Raw genomic sequence first — 25,417 nt, 5'->3', positions numbered from 1 at the left:
CTAGCGCATCTTGTCAATAAAGCCAGTTCCATGATTAGTAGTAAATCGCCATCACCTGCTTTCAGAAGACCTTTACTTATTTGTGCATTTGCAATGTTTTTGTGAAATTTAAATGACAACTGGCACGTTTCAACAAACTGTCTGAATACTCTCTCTCTCTCTCTCTGTCGTTCAAAATATGCAAAAATATGAAGGGAAACCGCTCAGGGTCAGATTTTTTTTGCGATAGGCTACACCAAAATTTATGCAACAATTAGTTTTCATCATTCATGATATCATTACGCACATTTCGCAAACTTTTTTTATGCATATTCACCTTGTCGATAACAAAACCTGGATGGAAACATAGCTAATGACTTTTACTAAAGTCAAGAGTAACAACATCCAAAAAACTGATATGGCAAAAATAATCCACTCTAAATGTGAGAAACAGTAACTTAGCAGTCAATATCAACATGAAAACAGAAAAATTGGAACAGGTTTTTACTTTGTCATACCGTGGAAAGCAAGGCAGTGTTGTGTTTGATGTTGGGTCATGTGACAGTGGACCCTTTGGCATTTGCTCTTGAACCCTCTTGCAATGTTTGCAACCTGCAGCCTCATAAGTGTGACATTGCCCATTTTACACTGACCAGCTATTTCTGGATGTCACTTTAAATGTTTACACTTGACATTCAGAAAGGAACAGACTCATTTTCTCTCACCAGCATACAAATAATAAAGACATGCCTATGAAGCAACTGACATAATAATAAACATGGATGTGTGTTGTTTGTGCACTGTCATACTATTAACTAAGACATAAACACCAACTGAACATGTTAAAAATCATTACAGTTTCCAAAGCGCTTTCCCAAGAAAACAAGTATTCCCACCCTAAAATTATCCCACTGCTTGAGTCTGGACATAACACCGGCACACTGCTGATATAAAGTAAGCTGCATCATTAAGACATTTCCTGAATGCACTTCAAAACGTTGAGTTAAAAAGTACTTCAAGATGATGAACAAAACAAGAGAAATTAAAATTCAATACTCAAATGTTTAAAAAGTTTAGTCTAATGAAGTAAATAGATAACATACTAACATTAAACTCAATCAATTACATTTAATTGGACTGAATTGCAAGTCAAGTTATTTGTGTCATTAGTCATTTGATGGTTTAGGATTCTGTTTGCTGCATATATATTTAAAAATTAAAATGAAGTCTTAAACAAATGAGTTTGGACTTTAAAGTGTGTCCTGTTTAGGATCATACATAAAGATGACCTTGTATCAGAGGGCTTTACAATCCTTCTGCTGATCTCTGCTATCGGCTGTTTCTGAAACACAAAAGCGGACGCCTTCCTGCCTGTTCACTTCAATGAATCGGTCTACTGCAGAGACTTGTTCACTCAAATTTAGATAAACTGTGGTAAAAATATATAAAATATACACTAAAATTGAATACGTTTTTATATCTAAGCATCAACATCACAGTGACAGGAAACAAAGAAAACATCTAGACTGTCTTCAAAAACCAAACAGTTGAAGGCATCTCAGACCCGATGTGACACAAACACTGGACCACTTTTGATACCTTCCTCAATCTTTTCAAAGTTTTTTGATCCAGCCATCGTGCCTTTGAGAGGGCCACTTAACCCTGTGACTGCTGCAGGTCTAACCTTGACCACCAAACACTTCCCTAACGCAGTCCCAGAAACCAGTGAATGCTGTAACTAGTATTTGTCCTCGTAGCATTTTATTTATTGTGCAAGGCAAAAGAAACAGATCATTTTGACCTGGTTAAAAGCAATGTGTGTTCTGGCACAGAGTTTATGAACTAAATATATCAGCTTACTTTATAGTGTGATGAAGCACCAAAGCTATAAGTTCTTTAAAAACCTTAAAGTCAACATGAAAATAAAATGAAAAACTGTTTGTTTTGGAATTTTAAAAATTACTTATCTGTGAGCTGTATTATTTTTAACAAATTAATGTGCCCTCGTAATCTTTAATCAAAAACGCAAATCTCCTTCCCTCTTCAAAATGATCTCTCTTTACCTCCGCTCATATGGTATGGCAGAAGATTGCTGCGATTTTAGCAACACAACCCAACTTCAAACGATCCAATCAGATCTCGATAGACAAATTCAAATCTAGCCCTGCCTTATTTTATTTCAGAAGCCGGTTTCACTCTACTACGATGTACTGCACACAGTAAAAAAAATAATAATACAAGAAACCATTCTGCTTCCATCTGCACAGACTTTCAACAACCTAAAACCACAATTGAGCTACAAAAGAAAGACAAAGTCAAATCAAGTAACAAAAGCTGAAATAAAGAAAATGATGACAAACAGAAGTACAATGTCTTGGTCCTGAATACACAGCGTAATGATGCGTTACTGATGTCTTTAGAAATTCATGAATGAGTTTTCTTATCCAGGTAGAAAGCACACCAGGTCAAGCTCAAAGGCGAAACACACCCACTCATGTCTAAATCTTAAGCTTTCTTCTCCTCTTTACCTGTTTGTACACTTTGGTCCTGTACATGTCCAGGTCTGAGCAATAGCTATTGTGCATTAATACAAAACAATTTCCTTGTTCAAGTCTCAGATTTACAACCCTATTGAAATGTGTGCGTTTCATTTCAGTTGGGGTACAAGATTACTCTACACTTTGAAGAAACCGTTTAAATCTCATTTGAGATTTAACATTCACAAGAAAATCACAAGAAACACTATCTTCCTGTGTCTATTACCTTTAATACACAAACAGTCATGCACACTGTTAGAGTTTTTGCTTGTGGCTTTTTGTGTTTATTAAAGATCTGATTTAAAGATGCGGTCAGCAACTTTTTTGATCATATTTTTTGATCATATTCACTGAAACCAACACTATGCTCCGATAGAACAACATAAATTAGACTGTTTAAGAAAAAACCCCGCGCTTCTAGCTCTTCCTAGAGCCTGTTATTTGTTTTGCAAAAATCCACCGCTCCCGGTTCACTTGGTCCAATCAGCGCAGGCCGGTTCATTTGGTCCAATCAGCGCAGGGCTGTGTAAAATCTGCCTGTCAATCACAGTACCTGCACGTGCCACAGATCCCCCCTCCCCCTAGCGCGCGTTACAATATCACGTGCATCAGGGTTTCCCGCAGCACTTTTCAGTTCGGGCGGCCCACCTAAGCTGGGATACCCTACCACCTTAACTAGGTCGTCCAAAAAAAAAATTCCACCAAACGCCACATGGCCGAAATAAGAGAAAGACATGGTCCGTCACTGTCTGAAGGATAACTAGCCTGTTGATAAAACATTTAATTCATTAATAATCTAGTATGTGTTCATTTTCTGTCATAGTTTCTTCAAAATTGAGTTTTATTTGAGTATTTTAAATAAAAATATTTTATCATGACGCATACGCCCTGCCCCTTTGATTGCCACGCCCCTGGCCCGCCCACCTGCACAACCCTACCACCTTAACTAACAAATTTTCTGCGGGAAACCCTGTGCATCCGCCTGAAGTTCACGAGTGTTTTGGATTGAACGCAGCGTGATGGCGGAGAGAACATTCACTAACAAACTTCCGATTCCTCAGTTAACAACTAGAGCTAGGAAAACAACCAATGAAAAGAAGGAAACAAAGATAGAACGCGACCGTGACCGTAATAAAACTAGGATCAATATCGGACCGGCATTTGAAAGGTGGAGGAATCTACGAGATTTTAAAGGGTTCAAGCTGGATGCAGAGCTTGCCACATTTCTTCTCGACAGGTAATTGTGCTTTGTCAACCATTGATTGTATTTCGGTAAGTAAGTAATCTAAGTATTCTTGCTAAGTATGCGTTCACAATAATACTAGTGCACACGCACTGATGAGGCGAGCTCGAAGGGAGGTTGCCCGTTGGTTTTGGTGGAGGGACATTTGGAAACTGCTCAATCCTCCAGAGTTGCCGACGGCAGCTTTAAATATTGTTTTATTTATGAAAAAATACTAGTCTACATTATTTTACACAATAACAATGTTATTGTTATTTGTAAACTAAATAATTGTCTTTTTAGGTAAATATTGTTTTTATTTGGGGGGGAACACAGCACACCACATGGCAGCCCATAAAGATATACATACAGATAAATAAGTAATAATCCTGTAAAATACTCTCACATTTGTTTTGTTCTGGGTTTTTTTACTTTTTCATTTCAACTTTGCTTGTTTAAAAAAAAATTTAATTACATTTTAACCACTTTTCTGGATTCTGTTATAATGGTTAGATTAAATTTTATTATTAAAAACATGTCTAATCAACTTAAAACATTTTATAAACTTTTAAAACAACTTTACATTTAAACTTAGTCTTGCTGAATATAATGTACAATGTTTTGTTCACTGAAGAAAGACATTTAGCATATGAGAAATAAGCCAGACAACCCATGTGAACCCCTTTTGTCCTGAGAACAGATACAGCAGTGTTTTACAGCATTACTCAAATACTTCATTACAGAACTGAACGTCAGCTCCAAGAATTCTTACAGAAAATATCCATTTTATCATTCTCCATCCTTCCCACTCTCTAGAGGACAGCAAACTCCATAAATACATTACTGATGAGATCAGAAGATCTTAAATGATAGCTTTGATATACTAATGAATTGTATAATTACACAATGAAATAATGATTTCACAATGTTATTTTTAATATGACTTTTTAACTTTTAGAGGAACAATATACTGAGACATGCATCACAGTTTCCAGTGTGTTTAAATGCAAGGCATGGTCAGACAGTTTGTCATCATCATCCAACAGGATTCAATGTGACACAAATAGATTGTGTTAACAACCAGAATAAAACATACAACTTAACATGACAATATATAACTTCAACTAAACTGCTTATGGACATGTGCATAACAAATCCACTGGTGAAACAAAAAATGCAACTAGAGTGTATTACCATTAAAACAACTTTTATAAATGTCTAAGTTCGTTCCCCTTTCTTACTTCACTGCTGCTGTCTGAACAAATGTAACATGAACTAATTAATATTCATGAACCTTAAAATGTTTATAATGTGACCCATCCCCCATTTCTCAAGTGTTTGCCTGATCAAATTTCAGTAACTGCTTGTGATCAGTTCAGGCAATACAACAACATTACAGTAAACAAGTGATGACATTATGAATTAAGCTTAGATGACTTGTTTATCAAATAAAGATTTGTTAATGAACGATTCATTTAAGATAATGTAAAAAACATCAATAAAAACATCATTACAGGTATAACAAAAACTACAACTAATAAGAATTAATTTTTGTTATCCAGAACAAATAACGATTATTGCAATGATTTTTAAGCATCAATTGTTATTTTAATCTCACTGGTCATTAAGTATTTTAGTAGACTAAAATCGTACTGAAATCCTTCTCTCTTTTGCAATTTGTGAGTATAACAGTGTTAAAAAGACAACAACTTTTACAGCTGTTTCTGGTCGCAAATTATGGTTTCTTTGGTTATAAAAGGACAATAAAAATGTTTAAAGCCATTGCACAGCAAATATATAAATCTAGAGATTTTATTATTAACGATGAGGTCCGAAAGCTCAGTTCAATAAACTGAAAAGATCCAAAGCTGGCATCTAGATCTATACCAATGAACTATATCTGATAACCTCTGCCCTCCAGTAAAACAATAATGATAGCCAGAACAATAGGGACAAGACACACCGAGACTCCAGAAAATCTGCAGTACTTTTGACTAAAACATCTACCGTGCTTGGTTATGCTGAACAACAGTAATGCAATAAACACTGTTTTAGCACCATGTGATCAGTATATGCACAGAAATAATAATAGTAAAAAACATAGTGTACTGAAGAAAACCATTAAATCTATTTATTTGTCTAGGTTATAGCCTCCAGAAAGCAAAAGTCACACAATCAAAATGTCCCTTTATCACATGAGCAGATTCATTCACACACACACATAGTGCTGAGCTTCACCACAACTGAACAACTGATAGACTACACATTATCCCAACCAAACCGCGCCCAAGCAAGTTTGACCCCCAAAGCCTGGTTCACTTAACTAGCATGATTGCTCTGTACCGTGCCCAGGCGTGGTTTGGTTAATTGCGTCTTGGCCGGCTTGCAGAGGGGGACTCGGGCGCGGTTCACTTGAGCCCGGGCAGTGTAAACTGATGTCAAATGTGCGACCTCTAACTTTCATCTGTCTTCGTAAAACCTTCTGATGTGCGCAGCAGGTTTACGTGAATAAAAAACAGACTTAACTTCATGATAAGTTCCAGTGTTAAGAGAGCACTTTACTACCTATTTCTTCAAACCAATCGCATCCTTATGACAAACGCTTGTCCGGGCTCAGATCGGAGGGAGTACAGTGTGAGTGCGAGCTTCTGGGGCAGTAGGGAGGGGGGACAATAGTGCTCGGGCATGGTTTGGTTGGGTTAGGAATAATATAAATGCACCCTAAAATTTACCAAAAAAAAAAACAACAGACAGGTCACACCTTGAAACTCAGTTAATTCGAGAAATAATCATTAATGCGTGTCAATGTATTTGGATACAGGATGTGCATTAGTACGGTCAGTCACACTGAAAGATGATGTCTATATAATCCGGCAGCTCTTATGAGCCAAATGGCTGTAAGCTATTGTAAGTGCATGAGGGCAGATGCATTTAGAGCAGTCACGATGGATGGACCAAAACACCAGCAACCAAATAACAACACCACCATGGGCTTGTGCTATAAATTTACAAAATACAATACACACCAGCAGAAACAAATACCACATGATTAGATAGATAGATAGATAGATAGATAGACAGACAGACAGACAGACAGGACGGCAGGCAAGCGGTCAGATAGACAAACAGACAAACAGTCTGCCATGCAGAACGAAAGACATTTGTTATCCTAAATGTTTTTTTTTTCTGTCAAACTGTATCAGGCAACAGATTTCTCACATTAGCTCTTTATAGTAACTTATCTAATGGAAACAATGATATCAGTCCTTGTAATCAATGTGATCCCTGAACTGACGCGTGATTTCACACACGCACGCACCATCACGCACTTTATCACCACAAAACACCAATGCGCATTCATTATTTACCTTTATATTTCTCCAGAACGTCCTCGTACGCTTGCAAATAGTCCATTTCATCGGCGAGCACATACGCAGCCGGTCCGTAACGGGCCATCGCCGCGGAATGAACCGGAGCTCCGCCCGACTGATCCATGCGCCCCCGCCCCCCGCGCAAGTGAACCGGAGCTCCTCCCGACGGATCTACGCGCACCCATTCCTCCCCCCACCCATCCACAAACCGGCCAATGCGTGTGACTTCCTCTGTCATCCGTGTGACAGTCCCAGTCACCTCTACATTTGGATACTTGCCGTGCCAGTCATCTTTCTGTATGTGCCCTTTGTGCAATAATTATGTGTGCATCTGTTTAATGTCAATGTTGACTCTGACAACGTTCTGCTAGAGTGTTGTATGTAGATTACAGTTATGTTTTAACCGGAGGAAGCATTATTTTACCCCAAAATGGTACATCACATTAGAAACAAATGTGTCATTCGTAGTCATGCTCTATTTTTGAGACACACGTGGGTCACTGGTGTGCACTGAGTGCCATGTGTTTATGACATAAGTGAAGTGCTCTCCATGGTCCTAGTGCCGGAAACGTACTGGCTCGTTTGCGCCATCGGGCCCAATTGAACTCCTGTCATTTAGCTGCAATTCTCAACCCGTCTAACCAATGCAAGCTGTTAGATAAATTATGATCATTGGCTCAATGTGGTGAATAATTCCCATGATATGTTTTGAATCAAACGTTTGTGATATTTGTGATTATAATCATTTAAAAAAATAAAGCTTTCCATGGAAATACTAATAGTAGACAGACAGACATATGACCTTTCATTCCAGAGCTCAGAGCTTTACTGGAAACCATGCACATACCAGACTGCATTATCATTTATGCTGAATCATCTAGCTAGGTTCAGCCTTGAACCTTAGTACACACAATGACTTACATCTACCATAACAAACACCATAATGTACCACAGTGCTTCACATAGTTTCTGATGATGGTGATGATGAGGCAAACTGACATCAGACTTTACATGTATGGATCATACACAGAACAGGACACAAAGACACGTGCTAGTACTGTCCATTCATGCTTGAGCAATTAAAAAAAACAATGCCTTACAAAGTTAAGAATCATCGTTTACTATTTATCCAACCCATTTGCATCTTTTCTGTCCTGACTGCTGGATGATCAAATAGCAATCAAGACCAATATATCGATTCAGATTCTATTTATAAAATGCATTATAACACTGGGACATGTTGAAATCCTACCCGCGATCCTGAGCACAGCTCTTTCCGCAGGGTCCAGCACGGATCCTCCGTGGATCTTGCGCTTCGAGCGCTCGTGTCTGGGTAAATTCCACGGTAACGTGTCTCCCGGTGCCGGCGACACCGTCCCGGATTTCGCGCTGTAGTCTTCATCGTCTGAGAAATCTGCCGATGAAGACATGGAGCAGCGCAGGGACGCGTTCCCGGAGCCGGAGCTCTGTGTGCAGACACAATAGAAATGCAGTAAACAGATTTTGCGAATGAAAACAGCAGTGCAAACGAAAGCTACATAGGCTACGCAGTGAAATAATTTGGCGCTCACAACAAACGCGTTACAGGACGCATTAAAACGCTAAAGGTACGTGTTGACAACGCAAATCAACAAAGAAAAACAATAAAACAAAACGCAGACAAATATGAAAGAATTGCATGTGGCTCCCCCGCCAGGACGAGACAAACACTCACCGCTGTGTACATCTCCAAAGGATGCACTGATATTTTACGCTCACTTGCTATTGATAGAGAGAGATGTCATTTTGGGTAGAACCGCACCCTTCTGACGGTATTCCGCCCCGTGACACCCGGGAAGCATAAACTGATGTCCAATCCCCCAGAGAGAGAACAGATTGAATCATACAAACCCACGGCGTTACCATCCACTGATACAAGCAGATCAGAAGCCCGGACAGCAGACCTGAAGCATTCGAGTTACCATGCGCGCATCTCATCTCTCTCTCTCTCTCTCTCTCTCTCTCTCTCTCTCATGTGCTGCTCTTACAGCGCCATCACTGGTAGAGCTTTTGTCTTTTGCTGTTACCCGAGCAGAATAAGAACACAGCTATTGTGAAAAATGCTAATGTCATTTCAGGACACAATTCTGCTCAAAAGTCAATCATGTCATGACATGAATGTGTTTAATAATGTTTCACCGCAGACATTGCAAGACGTATATACTGGGATTTCTCATTTATCTGCCAGAAGCAACCAGTGCCAGTTATTCTCAAAGGGTTACAACCCTAAAATGGGTCACACGTATTCTGACAGGGTCACAGACAGCAGGGGAAAACCAATGCTAAATGCATATATTAAACATGTGTTTGATTGATTTGTTTAGACACTGTATCACTATTTAAAGGTGCCAACGAATGCATTGCAATAATCTGTTAAATTGTTTTGTGTTATCTACATAGAAGATATGTGACTTTATTAAGTGCAAAAATGATCCAGAGTCAGTCGATTTACAACACTACACTGTAAAAAAAATTCCGTATAAATTGCAGCTGGGTTGACGGTAATTTACCGTAGATTTACATTTATGTTATTTACTGGCAAGAGTTTGTTCAAAGTTAAATGAACATTAAACATTTACAAGTCTTTGTCTTTACAGAGTAAAACTAAAAAAAAAACAGTATCAAGCAAAACATTCTGGAAAACAAAATCTGAAGCAAAAACAGAAAAAGGTTGATAATGATTTCTGGTTCCCAGAATGCTTTGCATGAGGCTGTTATTGTATAGTTTTATTCTATAAAGATAAAGACTTGTTAATATTTAAAATTAATTTTACTTTGAACAAACTCTTGCTAGTAAATAACATAAACGTAAATCTACGGTAAATTTCTGGCAACCCAGCTGCAATAACATTGTAATTTCTACGGATTTTTTTTACAGTGTAGGATTTGCCTTAAGAATTAAATGGTCTATTTTTACCTAATTGAAAGGGTCATGAATAATAATGTTGAGCTCTGCTCTGATTGGCTGTTTCTCAGAGCAGCTCCTTCAGTAGCTCTGTGTGTGTGAGAACAGATCTTATGTTTGAGTCTGTATCAGTAGAACTTCCGCCTAAAAACTAGCACATAGCATTACCAAGCATATAGTGCTAACTCAGTAGTCACAACTTTGTTTTAGCCCTGTAACAACATTGTACTTAATTTAATGTGTAATTTATTGTTGGGGCGTACACCTTGACTGTGAAGTCACAGGTTGTGTTATGTTGAGATTGGTCTGTTTTCCAGCGGTCTTTTGCATGCACGAGATTTCCATAAGAAGGAAAAAACAAACGCGTTTGAGGCTCACAATTTGTACAGAACTCTTATCATTAATCTATGCCTACAGTTTTACATTCTACCACACCTTTAAAATAAAGGTTCTGAAAATAGCTGTGTGGTTCCATAAATAACCTTTAACATTCACAAACCTAACACAAAAGGTTCTTCAGACTACAGAAAGAAATGTTTTTTAGGCTAACCACTGACCAAAAGGTTCTTTAAGAACTAAAAGTGATTCTACTATGACAGAACTGCAAAGAACCCCTTTTATCATTTTTATTTATCATATATATTTACTAGTTTGCATCTCAAACATGAAATAAATCATATTTGGCATGCTGTCCAAGAGGAGGGCTCTGAGAATATTAGCCCAAGTACTCCCCCCTCCTTAACTGGGATAGATATACCAGCAGAGAGTGAGGCGAAGGGGTGGAGGAGGGATGCTGCAAAAAACTGTCACAAGACAGAGGTGAGAGACGGCTATATATAAAGACCTCTTTGGTTTGATTGGTTGGATTAAATGACCATGCTCATTCCAAACTTAGTTAAATAAACTTCATATATAAGAGCTATTCAACAAATGTTTATGTGACCCTGTCTGTAAAATCCAGGGTAAAATCTCATAATATAATTATTAAAGTATACTAACATCAAAGTTTGATTCATCTCATTGATTTCAGTCTTTGGCTTGATCTTTTCTTACTCAGTCAATAATAAAAATATCAAGATTATATTTTCACAGAACGTCCTTACATGTAGGGTGATTTTATGTAGAAAACAGTATATCACAAATAAAATGACTTTAGCTGGGTTATCACAGATAGAGTCACAAACTTCAAAATACTTTTATAATAGCTGAAATAGAAGAGTTAACAATATACAATAACATGAAAGGTTTTATACAGTTCTTTATGACAAATTTAACATTTTGATTTGCTAATATGATTTGAGGTGTTTGTTTTAAATCAGTATCAGTATTGTCCCATACTGTGGGACCACACTTTCAGCTATACCAGTACTGTATGTATTATATATTAACTATACATTTTCTTCTATACACTATTTGTTGACATGTTTAATTGCAATCAAAAAGTCATGTTATTTATCTTAACAGAAGCTTACCACCTACAATGAGAAATATTTACCAGAGTACACAGGGTGACAGCTACCCCGTGATTTAACTGTAAGTGTGACAGGCAGCCATACTAAAGTATGGGAGTTAACAGGTGCAAGGCAAGCAGTCACTTGGCTTGGAGGTTCTGTAACCCACATACCATGTGCTCCAGTACAGAGTGTGCATTACACTGAAGAGCACAGTGTCATTTAGTATTACAAGATTGTTGCAATGACATTTCATATTCATTACATATCCTGCCTTGGCGTTTAATTCAATATACGGGTATTTCCCAAAATTCGGGCCTATTTATGTCCCCAGGGTGTAATTCTATTAAAAACGAATTAAATCTAATACATTTGAGCACCATTAGTATAAACAAAAACAAGCCTAGACTTTTTTATGGCTGCTCTTGCTAATAATTTTATCAAATTTTATTGGTATTTTGTGGTACAATATCGATGTTTTTCACATGTCGTGCCATATCTAAACATTATTTATCAAAATTAATAAAAAAATATATGCATATGAATTAAATGTTACTTGAACTAATAAACTACATGCACAGATTAAGCATATATATGCATTTTGTACTTTATTTTGCTTAATTTCTACCTGTCCCATGGTTTACAGTCAGGTCCATAAATATTGGGTCAGAGGCACATTTTGTGTTATTTGAGCTGTTTACCGAATTGTATTCCCGTTACAGTCATATTATAAGTATTGGCTTACAGAGCACACTCTCAGCTTTATTTTGAGGGTATTCACATCCAAATTAGCTGAAGGATTTAGGAATTGCAGCTGTTTAATATGGGGCTCCCCCTTTTTAAAGGGGTTAAAAGTAATGGGACAGTTGACTTAAAAGCTGTTTTATGGACAAGTATTGTCTATTTGTTAAATAATTTCCTCATGAATGACAGATGTTAAAGGGCTGGAGTTGATTTTAAGTGTGACAATTTGAAAGCTGTGGCTGTAAACCCAAATCATTCGGTTCAGGGACATCTCCATGCAAGTGATACAGACCATATTTAGCTTTCAAAAACACAACAAATCCATCAGAGAGATAGCAGGAACATTAAGAGTGGCCAGATCAACAATTTGGTACATCCTGATTAAAAAAACAACACACTGGTGAGCTCAGCAACATAAAAATCCTGGACGTCTATATAGGATAAAAGTGGTGGATGATGGCATTATCCTCTCCATGATAAAGAAAACCCCCTTTACATAAAAAATTGGCTATTTTTAACCCAGCATTTAGTTTAAAAAGAGCATTTTAAGAATGTAGCAATGGACTTTTATTGACTATGCCCTTCTGACAACAAAGATCAAGTTATCTTGTAAGATAATATGTGGGTCCCCATATTTGCTCTTACATTGGGTGTTCTGGATCATTGCGTATCCTTCCCTGATTCGTGAAACCTCTATCATATGATCATTACACTACCGAAAGATGACAATCGCAACAACCTTGCAAATAATAACAAACACCCAAAACAAGTGCAAAAGTACCACGATAAACATTTTCACCAATAATAAGAACATATAACTTACAGGGTATCATTTTAATTTCATTCTTTTTACTTTCGTGAAAGAGATGTGAAAATGTAAAAGAGAACAACCCAGTAACTTATTTATGGCAAAACATTCTCTGCAAGCATGTGAAAAAATAAGTAATTGAAATTTGGCTCTCCTTGTGATGTCAGAAGGGGATAATCCCCCCCCCCAATCTGCACTATCCAGCCATGACACTGCCATTTAGTGCGGAGATCAACTCATTTGCATTTAAAAGGACACACCCAAAAATGGCACATTTTTGCTCACACCTACAAAGTGGCGATTTTAACATGTTATAATAAATGATCTATATAGTATTTTGAGCTTAAACTTCACATACATACTCTGGGGACACCAAAGATTTATTTAACATCTTAAAAAAGTCTTGTGAAATGTCCCCTTAAATATTAAAAGGAAAGGTTTCCACTAAAGCATGAATATAATTTAAAATAAATGAATAAAATTGGCTGAAACAAATTAGAGTAATTTTACTTAGTCCAAAAGATCCTTTTTTTTCATTGTAACAAAAGAGTATATCTGTGTCCTGATCCAAAACTCCAACAACACACACTTAAAGCAATATTACAAAGAGTGTCACGGTCTTAGATTTGTCAATGGGTCATAACGCCAGCACTGTCTAAAAGAGACTGTTGTGTAGCATTTCATCTTTTATCACTGTGATTTTGGCCAAATGACAAATGCGCTACAATAAACTTTATAACTTTATTATGATGTAAGAAATGTTACATTGTAATGCATTTACAGCATCAAATAATTTAGTCCATGTAAGGTGATATTAAGTGTTCTTAGTTTGTCACATCCCAGAAAAATTTGTTATTAACCACCCAGCCAAATTTGAATGATAAAAAACGGCAAGTAAATATAATCAGTTATCAAAATCTGATAAATAAGCAGCATTCTCTTCTCTTAAAGTCACCATGAAAATAAAATGAAAAACTGTGATTTGTTTTGTAATATTGTGGTATTTTTACAAATGAATTATCTGTGAGCTACATTTTTTTATTTTATTAATGTGCCCTCATAATCTTTAATCAAAAATGCAAATCCTCCTCAAAACAATCTCTCTACTTCCCATCATATGGTATGACAGGTGGGCGGAGTCTGGGAGAAGATCGTTGTGATTAGCAATTAGCAACACGACCCAACTTCAAATGATCCAATCAGATCTCGATGGATCTTGATGGAAATCCAGCACTGCCTAGTTTCATTTCAGAAGCCGGTTTCACTCAGACTCTTTTTTACGCTGGGGGCAATTTCAAATACTGCTACAACCTGAATGGAAGCTCACGACTGTGTAAGGGGCGGGGCTCCGCCCAAATAACCCTAAACACAGAACCGTGGAAAATTGTTTAACGATGTCACTCCACCATTCAGGCCTACACTGTTAACAGTCTTTTAAACGTGCTTTAGCAATACATTTCTAACATTTATAATGCTTTTACAAACAATTCTCTGAAATTACTTTACAGGGACTTCAACAATACTCTGATTTATTATTGCTACAGCTGCAAGAAAAAGGTTGTAAACAATTTCAAATGACTTGGATTATTAGTCATTAAAGGTCACATATTTCTAAGCTTTGTAGCATTTTGTTTTAGGTTATGATGTCCTTAAGAATATATATTTGCAGTTTGAGTACCAAAAACAATCTCTATATATTTTTACAGCTCCTCTTTTAGGAGCTCTGCTAAGAACAGGGCTGCGTTCTCCGATAACGTTGTCTCTTAGCGCACTACGAAGACTCAAAAGGCACATCTTAACTACAGGTATACATTTCCTACGTGTGTTCTCCGAACTATACCTTAGGATGTTGCTTAAGGTTAACCTTCTTAAGTTCGACCTTAGTGGGTGCTGTCCATGGTGGAGGTGCTGAATAGGTTGATATCAATCGCTCGACAATCAATTATTCACTTCATGTAATAAGTTTCACTGCTTTATGAGATAGCAGTGTTCTTTATTAAATAAACATTTTAGAAATAGTTCAAGTTAAATTTATTAGGAATATCTGGTTAAAATATTTCAAATTGCAGACAACTAAATTCAACCTTCTATATTTTATATCAAACCTGTGCAAAACCCACAACTTTATTTCCAAACGTATCATGTATAAACTGCTCCAATGCATCCGCTATGCCTTCACTTGAAAGAATCATTTATATTAGGGGTTCCCAATAAGTGCGTTGCACAGGGGAATAAAGTGGGTTGTGCAAGTACTTGGCTGTGCATTACATTTAAAATATATAAAAACAAACTGTTGTTGTTCATTAGTTCACGCATTTATTGTGTTTGGACACTGGATGCGCAAGCAGCGTGGTTACAATGTGGATAAAGCTTAATGGACGCATTTCTGGAGCCTGTCTTTCTACTTCAAATATAACATATAAAATATATATATTATAAATCAACCTATTCTTACCAAGATGCGTACAAATGACACGCAGTGTGATTATCGTGCAATAGATACGCCAAATTCCGAGTCCTTCCCATTCACTTATATGGCGAATCGGTTTGTGACGTTTTATTTATTGTTTTCTCATTTGTTTTCTGTTTTTTTTTACCATTTTCGCTTGGGTTTAGGGTTAGAACAACTTTTTGTTATATAAAAATGACATCCTTACCCAAACCCCAACTCTAACCCCAACTCCAAGCGACCATGGCTTAAATATAGATAAAAACTTAGAGAAACCTGTATATTAAATAACCTGCTTAAACAAATGTGAAATCTAACCCTAAACCCAAGCGAAAATGGTTTAAAAAACAGAAAACAAATGAGAAAACAATAAATAAAACGTCACGAAACGATTCGCCATATAAGTGAATGGGAAAGACTGGCGTATCATGCACGCAAAATCGGAATTTGGCGTATCTATTGCACGATAATCACACTGCGTGTCATTTGTACGCATCTTGGTGAGAACGGGTAGCATAAATATATAGTATGATTGCTTTAGATTTTAGCTTTGATTAGTTTTAATGTGGACATTTTGTTGACCTTATAAGACTATACAAGCAGTAATCAAGTGCGCAGTTTATTTTGAATGTTTATAAAAAATTTGGCATGCAGTTGCCTCAAAGTTATAAAACATTAAAAAACTTCGATGCAAAGTCGAATTATCATTAATAATTTTAATTAGTTTTTTTTTTACCAAATTTATTTATGCAGCTAAAATACTTGCCGGTAGACTAAGATTTAATGGATATGAAATGCACAAATGAAATAGTAGGATTCGCTGTATAGCTGCCATAATTTCACCAACTCAATAATAATATATTTTTTAAATAGTTTCTTAACTTAAGCCTGTAGCAATTATAAGTTCGCAGCTGATGTCCCTTTGCAAAACATAATTAAAAATCTAACAACCATCAATGTAATGATGTCTAATTATGTGAATGATTTATTCTTTAAAACAGCTTAAGGTACAACTTAAGAACGATTTAGCGTTAAGGTAGTTTCGGAGAACGCAGCCCTGGTCATTTTGGCCATATTCATGAGCCTCTCTTCCGATAGGCCTGTTATTTTATGGGTGAAATATGCAGTTGAAATAAAGTTACCCATGGAAGTATACTAAGTGTTAGTTTCTGGACACTAAGGGCTCTATTTTAACGATCTGAAACGCAAGTGCGAAGCGCAACGCGCAAGTGAGTTTGTGGGCGGATCTTGGGCGCTGTTGCTATTTTCCCGGCGTGAGAAATAACTCTTGCGCCGGGCGCAAATCAATAAGGGGTTGGTCTGAAGTAGGTTCATTATTCATAGGTGTGGTTTGGGCGTAACGTCAAATAAACCAATCAGAACGCTAGCCAACATTCCCTTTAAACGCAAGGGCGCAAGTTCCATGGCGGGTTGCTATTATTATGACGGATTTACCAGGCGCACGCCAGGAGCGGTTCACAGCCGAGGAGACCGACGTCCTTGTACGGGGGAATCCCACGCTTGCCAGCATAAATCGGGCACGCCGTGAAACGGGAGGTGGATCTGCCTCAGGACTTGACGCCAGGAGAGGACATCGCTGCGTCCACCCTCACCGCTGAAAGGGTTTGGGGGCTTTGAAATCGGACCCAAGAAACGCAAGCAAGGTCCAACCCCAAAGTACTCTTACAAATCAAGTTCATATACATTAAGGTTTCTTATGAAAACATTTTAACTATTATTTACATAAAATAAACGTAATACAGCCACACAACAAAGTTATGAAAATATTTTAATCGTTATTTGCATGAGAATAAATAAAAACTATCACCACAATGCTCACCACTATGATTCCCCTTATCTCGTGTATTAATATTTTTAAGTGTAACAATTTATGATTTGCAAAAATAACTGTTGCATCTGTGTAGATTAGATAAGCAAAGTGTATGCGCGTTGTGCACGCTATACATTATGGTCAAGCATGCGCCCTTAAAATAGCATAATGAACCACGCGCAACGCGCCACTGACTTTAGACTAGTTTTTTTTGGTTAGTAGCGCAATTGTTTTTTGAAACTGCAAAATAGCATAAGAGATGGTTTGCGCCGCAACACGCCTCCTTTTTGCGCTGAACCGCCCAGGGAACGCAAGTTCATTCCCTAGTTTGCTGACGTGCATCTGTGGAGGGAAAAACCCCGCTGTGCGCCGGCGCAAAATACGAATGATACATGCGTCACTGACAAAGTCAATTGCGCTGGGTGCAAGATAGGGCCCTAAATGTTAGTAAACCAACAGACACAGAGACTAAGAGATTTTAACTTTACCATGTTTAACGCAATAAACAAACAGAAAACAACAGGGCTTGTGTTTGTAACTTAAGAAAACAAACAATGTCTGATTTCTAACAGATATTCTATCAAAACCGGTGGCCACCAAAGATTTTAACGTTACAAAACAACACGTAAGCATCAAGTTAGCATCACGTTAGCGTTGCATAACTGTTTACAATATATCATTTCAGTTTTGTAACTGATATGTAACTTAAAAGTAAGGTCTGCATGATAAATCGCATGCGATTGTCTCGCACACCTCTTCAGTAAAGCCGCTTCGTTGATTAAATCACCATCAGTTGCTTTCAGAAGTGGCAACTGGCAGCCGGTTCTGAGAGCAGGTGATGCCGCTTTACTACTAATCAATGAGATGCGTGTGACATCGTATGCAAGTTATCGTACAGCCTTACTTAAAATGTGTTAATATACGGGTTGTGGATTTGAGGTCGGATCCAACAAAGTAAGGTCTGCAACATCTTTGATGAGTAGATTCCTGGAGAAACCAGCATTGACCTGCCAAACTGAAGCAGTCACTTGTGAAATATTAAGAACAGATGGTTAATGATTGAACAGCATTTTCTCACATGGTGTGATATTCCTTAGGGGTCTGTTTGGCAAAAAGGGGGTGGGGCGGTGGACAGTGCTCGGGGTGGAGACTGAAGGTGGCGACTGTGTTTTGGTGACATAGCGACTTTACAGAAGTACAAACGAACCGTTTTAATTCAGTTACTTCAAGCAGGCTGTGTGCATTTGACTCTTAAATGACTGTTTTGAAATGTATATAGTACTTACATAGCCCCGCCCCCTAGACCTCAGTTATCATGAAAAAAGCCACAAAATTTCCAACTGTGGGTGCTTGCCAACGTTTTTTCATCCAAGCGCTTTGGTTGCTATGCTACTACTGTTTTGTTTATGAGTCGTTGTATGATGTGCCGGTTGATTGTTGTGGTATTCGTCCCGCCCCTCCTCCACTCATGAGATTGGACAGTCGAGTGAAAAGTGACATTGACAAGCTGAACGTTTCACCCAAAGTTAGCGGTGGGCAATCTGACAATTTTATATAATGAATGATCTTGAAGACTTTTTAAGCAAATCAAATAGATAATGATCTCTTCTTAAGTACAGAAGTGCATTTTACCGCTAATATGGCAGATATCAACATACAACATGCACATAAACACTCAACCTTGAATTTGGTAGTCATGTTTACAGTGGAAAGAAAAAGTATGTGAACCTTTTGGAATTTCATGCTCTTCTAAATACATTTGTCATCAAACATAATGTGTCTTAAAATCATAACACAAAATAATTCAGATCTTTTATGTCCCCCCCCATGGCAGCAATAACCTCAACCAAGCGCTTCCTATAGCTGTGGATCAGACCTGCACATCGTTCAGGAGGAATTTTAGCCCATTCTTCCTGACAGAACTGCTTTAGCTCTGTCATATACTTTGGACGTCTCATGTGTATGGCCCTCTTCAAGTCAATCCATAGCCATCTCTTGTGGATTGAGGTCTGGACTTTAACTTGACCACTCCAAAAGGTGGATTTTGTTTTTCTGAAGCCATTCTGTTGTGGACTTCCTGCTGTGTTTTGGGTCATTGTCCTGTTGCATCACCCACCTTCTACACAGCTTTCAGCTGACTTAAGCACTATTCGGACGGGATTAGTTTTCCAAACAACGGTTGAGTTTCAACGTGTCCCCCAGGACGTCTGTGTTTTTATGTACCGATTCGGACGGGATTAAAATGATGCAGGCTATTCCAGAGATGGGAGTGTCTGTTTCATGCATTTGGGCATTGCAGAAGAGCACGTGCTCTGGATACGTGTTTGTAATGTTTAATATTTTGCTTTAAATGTAAAATTATGACAGAACATGTAATTTATAAATGTAATTTTAACAAATCAAAATAAAATATACAAATCCTACTAAAGTAACGTTAGCCTACGTGTTTTATATAACTGTCTGCTTATAATAAACCCAAAGAAATGAAACAATAATGATTAATAACAATTTATTATCTTTATTAATTAACATTAACATTCCGGAGTTGAACAACTTTGAACGGAGTTTCTTATAACGTTAATGATATTACAGTGGCCAGTCTTAACAGTGTTTGATATTCAGCTCGTCTTGATTTAATTATTTTATTTTGCCGAATGCGTAAAAACATCCATATCTGAATGAATGGGACTCAGGAAATAAAATATACGCGCATTAGTAAGACCTTACGGCAGATCACGTTGGCCAAAACACGAAATGAACCGCGTTTTCAAAAGATATTGCGGGCAAACACAGACATTTGCATCCGGACGGGATTAAATTTCTCAGAGGACCTCTGTGTTCGGCGAAAAACAGTAGGTAAATTGCTCTGGAATTCTTACGGAGGTTGTCAGAGAAAAACACAGACATGGCCGATTCGGACGGATTTAAAACACAGAGGACCTCTGAGAAGCACGATTTTCTCAGAGGTCCCCCTGTAAAACTAATCCCGTCCGAATAGGGCTCTACAGACAATCTCACATTATCCTGAAGAATTGTATGATATCCTTGGGAATTCATCTTCCCCTCAGTAATTGCAAGCTGGCCAGGCCCTGATGCAGCGAAGCAGGCTTAAATCATGTTTCCTCCACCATACTTTACAGTTGGGATGATGTTTTCATGATGATGTGCGGTGCCTTATCTACTCCAGATGAAGCACTATGTGTTTTTTTCCAAATAGTTCAATCTTAGTTTCATCAGTCCACAAGACATTTTGCTAAAAGTGTCAATGTGCTCTTTGCAAACTTTAGGCATGCAGCTATGTTCTTTTTAGTAAGCAGTGGCTTCCTTTGTGGTGTCCTGCCGTGGATGCCCTGCTTGTTTAGTGTTTTATGTATTGTAGACTCATGAACAGAGATGTTAGCAAGTTCCAATGATGCCTTCAAATCTTTGGCTGTCATTCTGGGTTGAGTAGCAACAGTCCCAAAGCGTCTCTATTTGTAGATTGATTGCCTAACTGTAGACTGGTGAATTTCCAAAGTCTTTGGAAACTTTGTTACCCTTTATGTAAAGCATCAATTCTTGATCGTAGCTCCTCTGAAAGCTCTTTTTGGCGAGGCATGGCTCACATCAGCGTGTTCTTCTTGTGCAGAGGAAACACCAAAAGTTTGAGGGGCTTTTATCCATCAAAGTAGCTATAGACCAGACATCCAAATGTATTATCTTAACCAGACTCCAAGTGGGCTAAAACCTGATTCCAATCAGCTTTTTTGAGGTCATTTACTCAAGGGTTCACATACTTTTCCCACAAGCACTATGAGTTTTTTTATGTTGTTGCTCAGAAAAGCACTCTGGTTAAAGAAACGCTTTACACTCAGACAGCGGACGCACACAGATAACACTGCTAGTTAATGTTTTCTATCCTCCAATGAATCAAAATATCTTACGAAATCCCAAGTAAAGCATGTTTCAGCCTGGATCTTAAAATTGGAAAGAAGATTGCAATTCAGATCGTGGATTGTGATTCCCATTTATAAAGATTGTGTTGCACTTTTTTAGGAAGATCGCCAAACCCTACCCAAAGTTGATCTTTTTTCAACTCTGGGGGCTCAGTGTGAAAAATCGTAGAGCACTGGTTCTCAGAGCGGATAAAACCCGTCTGCTGCTGACATTTTTGAAAAGTGCTTCCGTTGAAAACCATTAAAAACATATGCCGGCCGCAGGAGTACCGGTAAACGCCTGGTTACTGGCAAATGTTCTTCAAAAATGTTACTTGCAACTGTATATGGATAAACAGACCTAGCATGAAATGACTTGAAATGTGATTTCCATCAATCGCTCTTTGAGAAACATATAATCATTTAAGAAGAAAAATGCAGCAATTGCAACAATTTTTACTTCAATAATGTGTTATTCAGGATTTATCGGCTGTGTAGGCCTACTTTCTGTGTCAAGATGTAACTGAAGTAGGAATAAACAGAGCACAAACTAACATGGAGTTAATTGTAATACGCTTACTTTACATTTGTATACAGGGCCAAGCTTTTGTTCTTTTTTCTCTTACTGTCAGAAGATGATCTCATGTAAATTTGTGAAAATCTATTATGCATTAATGCATTATACAAGATGGTTAGATGAAGGATCATGGATGGATGAATGTGTGGATATCTGTCTATTGTAGGCAGATATATAAACAATATCCACCTTTAGTACAGAGACAGAATGTATAGTATATAGACTAGCAGGTGTTACAACAAACAGGGCATGAAATTAACACCCGACCACGCGCCAAATGCGGGTGGATTTTGCAATTGGCGGGTAACACTGTCAATCTACCAGCCACATTGGCGGGTAGCCAATGCGAATCAGTGATATGCGGGTCATTGTATAAACAACCCACTCCCGACCGACATTTCGCGTCCGCAATTGTTCAAAATAGTTTTTAAACTCGACCGACTGACCGCGGCCTGAATATCATTAAAATATTTTTGAATGACTCGTAACAGGCGGCACCCGCTCATTTCTTATCAACCTGCGCATATTACTGATGCAAATTGAGTGATTCATTGAGAGGATGTGACTGCTGTTTCGCAACGCTCATGCGATTGGAAAGAAGATGAGGCACTTCTCTGACTACGTTTGGATGTGCGAGTAAGTATTAAACTGTTGGTGAGATGGGATGAGAATGCAATGCTGACATAGGCTACAGTATAATCACAGTTGCACAGATGTGTACAGTAGTGCTGCTGTGATGGATCAGAACTCTTGATGTGTAAACTTTAGAGAGAGTTGCGCTACTACGCCTTATACTGTAGTACATTAACATACATTTTGCGAATAGAGTAATGAAAAACAACGTACAGTATGTGCGGCGTTTATGTGCGCAGTTTGTGCCCCCTCCGTCTCTGTATGCGTGCGCGGGTTTAAGGGGACTCAATAGGGCACATCGGAGAGACGCGTTCCTTAAAGCAAGCGTACATAAAATCTTTTTGCTCTTGACAGGGCACATATAAACAAAATGATCTCAACAGTATTCTTTTTCTAATAAAACATTTCTTTATGTCTTAAGTGTATGTATTAGAGAGTCAAAAACCAGTCTGTGCTGGTCTTAAAGAGACAGTAACCTCTATTAACCTACTTAAGTCTGTGTCATTAATGTTAATCAAACAACATAAGACAAAGAGAAATTCACTTTTGTAGCTCTAAATTTTTTTTTACATTTAATTCATACAATAAAGACAGTGTTATCATTCACTATTCAGGCAAAAAAATAAACTGGCTGGTAAAAAGTCTCTGTGGCAGGTGGATTTCTAAATCCACCTGCCACAGTGGCTGGTGGTCAAAAAAGTTAACTTCAGGCCCTGACAACAAACCCTCATTTTGTTACAATGAACCCCACCTATGGGGTAAAGTTTGCACTCCTGTTACTTTCGGTATAATTGTATGATAACAGGAGGTCCGACAAACAAACTTTAAGTGTTCATTTGTAGCAGAGATGTTTGTATTGATTGTGTAAAAACATGATTCATCTAACTTGAATGATAGAGCCAAAGCCAAAAAGTGTTACTTTGTTCCCCATTCTCCCCTACTGTGTTAGTCAGGATATCCCTGATGACTCAGTACAGCGTGAGTGAGGATATTCCTGCTAGGAATAATGTCAGGATATATACGTACTGGTTTGCGGGTTGGTGTGAGCTGCACAGAGTGATAAAACTCTGGCTGGACTCGTTTCTTTACTCTGCGTTTCCTCACACTCGTGCACGACTCTGGCGTGCTCTCAGGTATCTCGACAAGCTTCTCTTCAGAAACACGTGCTCGTGTGATCCTCCTGATGTGACGTGGACTGTGACGATACACCTGTCAAATATCACAGCAGAAAAAATCCATGTTTATTTTACTTTTTGCATCACTGCTATTGTATTACATTGCATCATAATTTGAGATAATGTTTGCACTTACTGGAAGAAACATGTGCTTCTTACAATTGAGTCTTTCTTACTTAATGGGAAATGTTTACCATTGCTTTTCATATTTTTTCGAAGATTTACTTAGTGGCAGCATGTAATATTAATACTTAAAAGTACTCAATTATTTATAGGCACATGCGCAATGCGCATGCCACTCAGTCGATACTATTTCTTAAAAAAGTGACTAGTAAAAACATTTGCCTACCAAACACTCAGATTGTAATAGATGATTTGCTATTTAGTCCCTTTCGCACTTTTTATGATATTGACATAGAAGCAAGAGAGAAAGAGAGAATTACCTCAGACCGAAAGTGGTGCGTCCGGAAAGCAGCTTCTAGAACAAATGGGAACGATTGAAACAAACCCCATGCATTCAGTCATACTGTGTCTTAAAAATGCTTTTCACATAACTTTGCCTGGTCTTGAATTAAAGAGCACTTTGTAAACAAATTAGACATAACGACAGAAATGCATCACTCGGGCATGCAGCACTCAAATTATCACCATTTAAACCCCTTAGATGAGAGAAATGAATGAAAATGTCTTATAAATACTGTATTTTGCATATAGCATGCATGTTTATTGCGCTGACATGCGACAAAATGACATGGGTACGACGGACACAATGAATACACTCACCGCGGCTCCTTGAACGCCTCGTGAGCGCAGATTTGATGGGAATTTTCTCATTGCGCAGTTTGCGATGCCAGCAGCATAGAAATACGATGGTAGCCACAGTTCCTACCAAGAGGAAAAACAGCAACAACACACATTGAATACTCAAGGGTCTCAATAAGACCAAAAAAGCCGCAGCGATCATCGCGATGTAGGGCAGCCACTCCTGCACATATGGGTCCTCTTCTTATGTAAATACTAAAGGCTGTTTCATGCTGTGATGCGTCACTTGTCGGTCCTCGACATATTATTTTTGTCAGGGTGTCTGTACTTCGGTAATGTACAACAGCAACCCATGACTCAGCCTGTTTTTACAGCTCGTGAAGGGCCAGCATCAGCATCAGCAGCATCTGAGCTCAGCAAAGCTGCGGCACGTATACGGCGCTCCGTAGAGGCAGATGAACACAAACTGCGCTTTTATTATTACTAATACCAGTCATATTCAACTCTGTAGTGATGTGTTTCACATACTACCCTACAAATATAACTTAATATAAGTAAAATTAGAATTTGTGTGGTTTCATAAAGCATCATTTTATTATGATGCAGTCAATGCTGGGACAATACGAGACATTTTCAGATCATTTTTATTTTCAGTCCCCCATGAAATAGAAGGCTATATACCATATACGGTCCTTTAGTCTTTTAAACTATATTAAACACTGCGATATTTTGTAATGTGCGTTGAATTAAAAAGATTAGATCAAGAGATTGAGAGAGATTTCTTCAATGGGCAGTTTAATAAACACACCCATAAGTTATGCTACTTTTAAGGTGGTTAGTTCTGTGTCCAAAAAAGTCAAGTATTTTACAAATAAAAAAAAAGAAAAACTATTAAGATTCGATTTAAAGAAAGTCGTTTCTTACTATTTCTATCTAAATAAATACATGGTTAAAAAATACATGCGTAAATAATGTAAATCGATTAATGTATCTAGACTGAGTATTTTTTTAAACTCAAAA

The 25,417-nt window shown here is 37.8% G+C and overlaps 1 protein-coding gene across 10 annotated transcripts in view; it reads right to left on the bottom strand.

The window, feature by feature from the left end:
• The window catches only part of dst (dystonin), a 172,955-nt gene extending 148,225 nt beyond the window's left edge, over positions 1 to 24,730 (bottom strand). For 4 of the 10 annotated variants that reach the window (XM_065249486.2, XM_065249494.2, XM_065249503.2 and 1 more), the window contains exons 1-4: positions 24,419 to 24,729; positions 24,079 to 24,113; positions 23,487 to 23,669; positions 8,362 to 8,575 (exon numbers count right to left, since the gene is read on the bottom strand). In XM_065249486.2, coding sequence (XP_065105558.2) covers positions 8,362 to 8,575; positions 23,487 to 23,669; positions 24,079 to 24,113; positions 24,419 to 24,599 — 613 coding nt within the window. In that variant the 5' untranslated portion in view covers positions 24,600 to 24,729. Of the gene's footprint in view, positions 1 to 7,106; positions 7,220 to 8,361; positions 8,576 to 8,823; positions 9,072 to 23,486; positions 23,670 to 24,078; positions 24,114 to 24,418 lie in introns of those variants that run through there. The other 6 variants (XM_065249549.2, XM_065249570.2, XM_065249560.2 and 3 more) reach the window with 5 other exon arrangements.
• Between the last annotated feature and the right edge of the window lie 687 nt (positions 24,731 to 25,417).

This window comes from Paramisgurnus dabryanus, chromosome 20 (genome assembly GCF_030506205.2).
Source record: "Paramisgurnus dabryanus chromosome 20, PD_genome_1.1, whole genome shotgun sequence".
Lineage (NCBI taxonomy): Eukaryota > Metazoa > Chordata > Actinopteri > Cypriniformes > Cobitidae > Paramisgurnus > Paramisgurnus dabryanus.
This window is presented reverse-complemented; position numbering and strand designations above follow the sequence as displayed.